The sequence below is a fragment of the Cephus cinctus genome, unplaced genomic scaffold (assembly GCF_000341935.2).
Source record: "Cephus cinctus unplaced genomic scaffold, Ccin1 Ccin1_scaffold0307, whole genome shotgun sequence".
Taxonomy (NCBI): domain Eukaryota; kingdom Metazoa; phylum Arthropoda; class Insecta; order Hymenoptera; family Cephidae; genus Cephus; species Cephus cinctus.
The window spans coordinates 20,744-28,709 of NW_014333010.1; the positions used below are offsets into that span (position 1 = coordinate 20,744).

The 7,966-nt window shown below is 39.0% G+C and overlaps 1 protein-coding gene across 10 annotated transcripts in view; it reads right to left on the bottom strand.

Moving 5' to 3' along the window:
• Positions 1-7,966, bottom strand: part of LOC107266345 (protein tincar) — a 70,485-nt gene that overhangs the window by 5,091 nt on the left and 57,428 nt on the right. For all 10 annotated transcript variants that reach the window (XM_015736736.2, XM_015736734.2, XM_015736735.2 and 7 more), the window contains 5 exons: positions 2,591-3,292; positions 2,310-2,497; positions 2,011-2,204; positions 1,436-1,938; positions 1,122-1,323 (listed from right to left, as the gene is read on the bottom strand). In XM_015736736.2, coding sequence (XP_015592222.1) covers positions 1,122-1,323; positions 1,436-1,938; positions 2,011-2,204; positions 2,310-2,497; positions 2,591-3,292 — 1,789 coding nt within the window. The remainder of the gene's footprint in view (positions 1-1,121; positions 1,324-1,435; positions 1,939-2,010; positions 2,205-2,309; positions 2,498-2,590; positions 3,293-7,966) is intronic.

The following is a 7,966-nucleotide window of genomic DNA, read 5'->3' on the forward strand; positions in this document are numbered from 1 at the left end:
ATTTTTTAATCGATCAAGTATTTTTTAATTAAGCATGGGAATTGTTTTCTGTGTCGGTGACAGAGTTAGTAGACTTTTAGGTTATATGAAGTATGAATTGTGTATATTTTCCTTCGCTTTCTCTTGTGGTTCAACTTAATTAACACAAAGGATCTCTTACAAAACAATACAGACTATAAATTACTTTCTTCCTCTTTTAAAACTTATCTTGTGCTAACAATATGATTCGTGCATACGGTTACGATTTATCTAAACAATTCTACGAGTCGCTGAACTTACTTTCAAAATTACGCAAACTGAGATGAAGAAAAAAAATATATAATAAAACACACGGAGGGAATGAAAATGTATAATATCAGCTCGTAACGAGCTCGACTAGAACCCAAAAATTCCTGGAGTCAGGAATTCTGTAGAGATTGCAAAAAATCTCGGTTACTTGGTTCAGTAACTTTATTTTCTTTTTTTTTCCTTCCACTCAATCAATTTTGAAAATAAGGAAAAAAAGAAGAAGGAATCGTCAACAAAACACAACGTATAGACTAACATGCGAATAAATACAATTATCGAATAATTACAAAAAAATAATTAATAATAATGGCCAATGGCCAAACCAGGCTTACACGATGTTAATACGTATAAAATACAAAAACTTTATAACAAATTTAAAGCGCGCATTTTCGTTTCTTAAAATTCTATAATGTTACTTGGAAAAGAGTTTCGACGCTTCCATTTCTTCGAACTATCTTTACACTCTATGTTCGCAATATCATTTGAGAACGCTTCTCAAAGATTTCTATCTTTAATTTCAAGCGAATTATAAATACCTACAGAGTCATGGACGGATAATAAGAGAATATCCATGTAAAACTTAATCTTCAGCAGATTCCTATATGTTCACGTAGAGTAATACTGCATTCAGTCAGCCACAGAAGTACGATGTGAGATATAGTAACGAGCCGAGGAAAGAGGACGGGGCAAGTCAAAAGCAGTTATGTGAAAAAAAAGAAAATTTTCTTAAGGGCCCCAAAACAGAATTAAAAAAATAATAAAAACCAAAAAAAAAACAAAGCGACAAACAGACAGACACAAAAGACACCAAGAGGGAGTAGGTGGGTAGTTACCGCGAGCCTGACGTACTAGGCAGGTCGTTAAAGGTGACTTTTGGCTTAAGTTTCTTATTGAGCCAACTTTTGTCTCCAACTGGTGGGCCTGAACCTTCGCTTGGCGATTGGGCCGGACTCGGACGTAACTTGGGCCTCAGCCAGTAGATCTGTTCATCCCCGTCAGCCGTTGACTCGCCGTCTACGCAATCGACGTTAGCACCTAAAATGAATGAAATAAAAATAAATTATAAATTTCAAATAAACTAGAATAACCTGACCTGACTTAAAATCGACCTGTTCGAAGAGTCAAGTTCCTCCCCTACGGTCATTACCTTGCGCTCGAGCTTTTCTCTCCATGGCTGCTTTTTGGATAACACTCATGATAGCCTTCTTCGGAGAGGTGTCGGCAATAGTGTAAGTTCTACCATTACCGACAACCAGTAAGGGTGCGTTGGTACCCTCCTCGTCGTCTCTGGCCGATAACAAATCGACGTCTGTCACCAGTTTGACTGATCTTGCTGATCTAACAGTGGCGCGTCCAATGGTTACACGAAGTTTGAAGATCCATTTCTGCTTGACCATAAGGAAGACCCACAAAACAAGCCAGAGAAAAAGATGAAGAACGGTCCCGATGATACAGGCGAGAATTGCGCCATCTAGACTTCCTCTGTAGATCACGGTATAGTCGTATAAAAGTGGAGCGCTGCATATCGCAATCGCCAGAAAGACGCAGAGCGCTGCGCAGTGGGTGAAGTAACCCCAGCCACTTCCGTCGCGACCATCCTTAGCCAAAATCACTCTGCGTTCGCGTTCTTGATTCAGGAACGCAACAAACCTGTTTATAAAGTGTATAATTATTTGTTGTTCCAAAACAACCAAGTTTAACGTATACAGAAATTTTTCAGACCTTCCATGAGCATACAGGTACATGACCATACTGGAACAAAGGACCAAAAGGGATGAAAGTGCGAACAGCGCCAGCGTGACGTGCGGATTTAACAGGAAGTACGAATCTCCTAGGAATGTCGAAATTGTACTGGCAGTTGAGACTGTACGATGACGCAGATGCGGAAGTACCTTTAGTAATCCGACAACCTGAACCTGCAAGATTAAAAATAAAAAAAATTTAATCACATTCGTTAAATCATTCGCAGACAGTTTTACAGTGTGAAAATATTCTGTTTTCATTCTTTGTCTTTCTCATACCTTGTAGAGTACCGACATTCCTGCATAAGCCAACAAGCTCTGTGCGGAATTTGCGACGAGTTGCAAGCTGAAAATGGTGCCTAGTGCTTTATTGCAGGACCAAAAAACCGCTGGATATCTTACAGAGTAGACACCCAATGCAATGGCGTAGTTCAGGTACTCCAGTGTGATGGGTCCATAAGATTCGCCTGAAACATATATTTTCAAAAATTAACGTTTGACAAAATTGCATTATAACTACAGGTCCTCTAGTTTCATAACAACGCAACAGACAATCTCACCTGAGTGAAACTCCAGATTTATGTTCTCAGGATTATCCAGATCTGCCAAGCTGCTCAGACTAGGTAAACTCTGCGCGGTCAGATTGCTCCTATGAACCTGAGTGAGCTTAAGTGCGGTAGGCTTCAAGGTATTCTTCTTGGCCTTCCCCTTGGCAGTACCATTCTTGGGGATGACCTTGGCCGTGGTTCGTTTCTGACCAAAAATGGTAGTTCTTGAGCTTTTTGTAGATGTCGCACTGGGGCTAGTGCTAGGTTTCTCAGTAGACTTGAGACTGATACCAGGGGTTGCAATGATCCTCGTGGAGGTGTACGCAGTCGTAGACGGTGCTGGGGTCACGGTCGAGGTCGATCCCGTCGTGGAAGTTGTACTGGGTGTTGTCAATTCTGCAGTTTTAATAATGGACGGCGGCAGCACTGCAGATTTCGTCACAGGATTGTAAACGTTGGCTGCACTGGTCAATTTCTTGATGAAGCTTTCGGTGCTGTCGGTGCTGATAGACTCCTGGTGAAAATCCGTTAAGTCGGTGGTCGACGATAAAATAGCTTCGGTTTCGAGTTCATAAGGCGGTGCAGTGACGTAAGGCTGTGGCGTTATAAATCCAGTAATTCCGCTCAGATTTCCCGGCGGATTCATAAAGCTCAATACCACCAGTCTGTCACGATGAATAACGACCCAGTCGAGATCCGTGCGCCATATTGCTTCTGTAATGAAAAAGGTACAAGGAGAAGATTAAAAATACTGTGTGTATTAGAAATTAAATGTTCAATAAAAATTATAAATTTTTACTAATGGGAAATATTTATTAAACAGGTAAATAAGAAAATTCATCAAATCTTCAGCATCTGCAAAGTCCACGCCTGAGACAGCACGATGGAATTGCTTGTCTGGTTTGATCTGAAGAATTGAAAAGATACACAAGAAAGTGGAAGCCAGTTGGGAGACTGAGGAAGAAAAAAAAACATTGTTCAGCCAATTCATTAAGTTTATCCCAGGAGATCATCAAAGTGGACCGCGTTTGTTTCCTGTTTCCTGAGAAACAGAGGAACAGATATGCCTGGAGTATACAAGGGGTACGTGTAAATATTTAAGAGAGGGTACCATTGGTAGGAAGAGGAATCGATGAAAATTTGTACGAGAGAGAGGGAGAGATAGAATGACGGAAATCCAGAGAGAGAGACTATGAATGAGATACTGAACGAGTAGACTAAGTTCTAGTAAACGGAACGAAACTTCCAGGATTTTCTTTATTTTCCAATCCCGAGGGAGCACAATATGTTTGTTCGTGCCAAAGCATTCTCTTTTCTACTTTCCTTCCAACCGCTCGCCTCATTCCCAATCACACTTGTTCTCTCTCTCTCTCTCTCTCTCTCTCTCTCTCTCTCTCTTTCACTCACTCTCGCAATCGTTTCTTCCCTCTGAATGGAGTCTGAACGGCCTTTTCCTCTCACTCCGTCTCACTCCTACTCGTCTGGAGGAACCAGGAAAACGTCCAAGCTCATCAATGAGCTTTCTGTCCGTGTCTCACGTATTGGAACAGACTATACAGAACATCGGTAGAGGCTTTGAATAGTCCGATTGGCTGTTTTACGAAAGTGGAGAAACAAAGGTGCGAATAAAATTACATTGACTCGATGGAGCTCACGCTTTTACGCTATTGACAATAACGTCGCACCTTCGTCACTACTTACGAAAAAAAAACCACGGTTATTCCCTGCTTAGAAATTCGTGAGTTAGAGGAAAAAGGTTTTAGGTTATTTATTTGTGATATTTTTCATATTATATCTTCAATTAGTTTCCGAACACCCGTTACTTGCTCGTTTTCTTTGGTAAGCGAATGACGTGGGTCTTCGGCATGAATCAAGGATGGTATGGCGTGCGATTATATCTTAGCATATTATATCTTAAATTACTTTCTGAACACCCTTTACTTGATCCTTTTCTTTGGTAAGCAAGTGACGTGGGTTTTTGGGATAAATCAAGGGTGCTATGGCGAGTGACAGTAGTAGCAGAAGGTGCAAATGGGACGATTATCCCGATCTTCGATTTCTCGTTAACTATTAAGCTCGATCGCAGCTCCATCTCTGAAGCGACGCGCGGCACTTGATGCATATTTTGAAATTATCGACCGGGAACTTTTGAATTACTCGTTTGAAATTTATAAGTAATATAATTATAATATCTCGTTATCAGTGATAGCAACGTGACCGGGGTTATTGATTGATTATTATAACTGCCAATGGATTTATAAATCTTTGTAAAGTATTAAAATTTCAAACTTCGTTTTTTCAACCACCCGGTATCATCGTTACGTATTACATGTCGATCCAGAAAAAAAATCGGAAATTTCTATGAGCTTTTTCAAGTTTTCGGAACGCGCAGCTGCACTCAAAGTTTACCTGCTTCCGCCGGAAATGCATCGCTCTCTAAAAAAAACCCATCCAAACATCCCAACCCCTCCTGTTAGCGTCCTCTATTTTCAGGATAAAATGACCCTCGTGCCGAAAAAAAAAGGAAAAATAAAAAAACTACGTACTCCAGCATACATATGAGTTGACCCTTTGTGTACGACTCACCAACTTTTTTCCACCCTTCTCGGTTTTATTTATTTATTTTTTCTTTTATTTGCAACGATGCATGCACTTTTCCCGATGCACTTTCAGTCAGGCAAAGAAAAATTTTTCAAAAATTCCAATCTTTGGCTACCCTACAGCGATTTCGCGAGTAGATTTCTTTGGATACATAAATTTTCAAAATTGTTTAATATCAATCAAAATAATCATTGTGTTCATAAATCACGTTAACAAAATATGATCGCTAATGACATTAACAAAATACCATAATTCGAAAGCCCCAGAATACGCAATTGTCAATATTCCCGGAATTATTTGCGAACTAAAAGAAATTTTGCTTAAAGGGATGAACGTTGAATTACGAGTAACCAGAGGCAGGGCAAATTTTGTCTACATCGGACGAATTCAAAATCCCAGTAAAATTTGTTGAAAATTAAATTTTCATTTTCCAACCCCTGTCGGTATACCTTGCCGTCACGTATCCAAGTATCTCATGGAATTGCGCAATAATAACCGCCCCAAGAGAGACAATTTCCTCGTTTGGAAATAGACGCCTTTCGGAATAATCAACCTGACGTCCCGACGCCGTACCGCTATAACCTGACAAGCAAACACCCTGCAAACGCGTTCAACATGCTGACATGTTGGAATCGTCCTCTCGACTACAACCCCCCCCCGCGACTCCACCCGTTCACGTAATTTTATGTAAACTAATTACCAGGTAATTGCATCAGGGTTACGCGTGCTCGGAATTGAAGAGACGCCCGTTGCAATCAAGTCCGGTAAAGGAAATCCGTACAGCGAATGGAATTGCAGACGTTCAATTTGGTCTTTTACACTTTTTTTTTATCCCCACCACCTACCCCCTTCATCTTACCTTTCTCCTTTGCCTTTTTTTTTTACTTAATCTACCCTATATCGTACTTAAAAATTCCTCTAGGGTTTTGTCTGCATTGAACAAGCTTCAATAAATTTGCAAAAAAAAACTTTATCCCTCTTCAACCCTTATTTAAAATAAAAATTTAAATATCCATATTGGCAACGGAAAAAATATATGTTAATTTCACCCGGTCCGTTCTCTCCTGGAAAAAAAAAATACAAAATTATTCTCAAGAGTAATTTATATGTCCATTTAGGTCCGGGTTAATTTTTTTATTTTTAAAATTTTTCGTTTTTTCATATATTTGCTCTGCGTAACGAATTCAAATTCGTAGGGACAGTAAAATCCCATCAATTTCGAGCTGTTAGCTTTTCCGGGAAGAAACGGGACGGCTGCCCGGGAAAATAGAAGGTTGCCCCGGAAGAGGCGGCAGTGGGTGTCATAGGAAACTGTATGCATACACCTGGTCGATCAATACGGGAGAGCAGAGCCAGGACGAAGCCAGGACAAACTTAGTCGGTTACATCCTTGTATGGAGGGTAGCGTTTACCCCTTCGCGGAACGAAATTCGGCTTTTGCCATATTTCATAAAGTCATGAAAACATTGTTTTTTTTTTCTATAAATTTTTTTTCGACGACCAGGAAAAACCACGTGACATTGCATTTTTGAAATTGTTATAATTATTTTTAAAAAATTTTCGAGCTTTTCCTTAAAAATTTCTACTTTTATTGTTAGGTTAGGTTTATCCTTTTTTTTTATCAAATCGAAAGTGTCTTTTAATTTTACCATACGCTATAGAATAAATTTTTATTACTGTCTCTTGGGAAGGGTGGACATATTTTTTGCCCGAAAAACAGACCCGTTTTTTTTTCCAATCGAATTTTCGCTTCGTTAAGCTTCGCTTCCGGCTCGTTAACGTTCACTTCACGTAGCGACAAAAGGTGAATTAAATATTTCACTGAAGTTTTAGTAGTGCTTAGATATAGGTATACTGGCTGTTACCATTATGAGAGATTTCTTTGATTTTATGAATGCACGAGGGGAAAGAAAAGGTAGAAGCCCCCTTTTGGTACCTTGTCCGAGGAGTGCTTAAGATTAGATGGTTCATTGAATAATCGATCGGTTATCAATCATTTTTTTTACATTGCGTCAAATTATTCCTTAGAATTTTTTTCGCAGTGAAGTTTCATTTTCGATTTAGAAAATTTAGTCGAACGTATCGTTAAATAAATTAATAAATTTTGAAAGATCCGAATAACATACACGCGCACTTTCTTCAAGTACATGAAATTTTCGAAAAAAAAAAATGTTTTCCAATAATTTCATCCCCAAAGGTAAAAGAAAATTTTCTAAGCTTCGAAATCGAATCTCTGAACACGTAAGCTTTCAACTTTCAGAGCCGTGGAAAGTTTAAGAGAGCCAGTCCCTTGTCGATGCAATGATAACTACATGAGTTTCCACTTTGCTGTGGAAAAAGCAGGAAAAAAGCAACGAATGACCGAGAAAACAAAAGGAAGAAAGAAAAGAGGCAGAAAGTAGCGGATAGAGGAAAGAGGAACAATCGTGAAGAAAGAGTCAAAATAAAAGTGAGATAACAATCTAAAAATCTAGCGCAACAACGTTTGATCTTTCGTCACTCAGAAAAACAAAATCTACACATTTTTTATTCCCAAAATTTAGAACATTTTTTTTAATCACAAAATCCAGTCACGTAAGACGTAGCTGACTTTTACATTGAGCACATCGTGCGAGTATCTTTTTTCATTCTTTATTTTTAAACAATAAAATTGATTATTATTTAGATTATTCAAAATTTCTTGTAAATCTTTTCAATTCAAATTCGCTTCTCCATTCTTTCTCTCAATCTCGTCGAACAATTTTAATTTGTTCTTTTTTTCTCCTCCCCCCCCCCCCCCCCAAAATA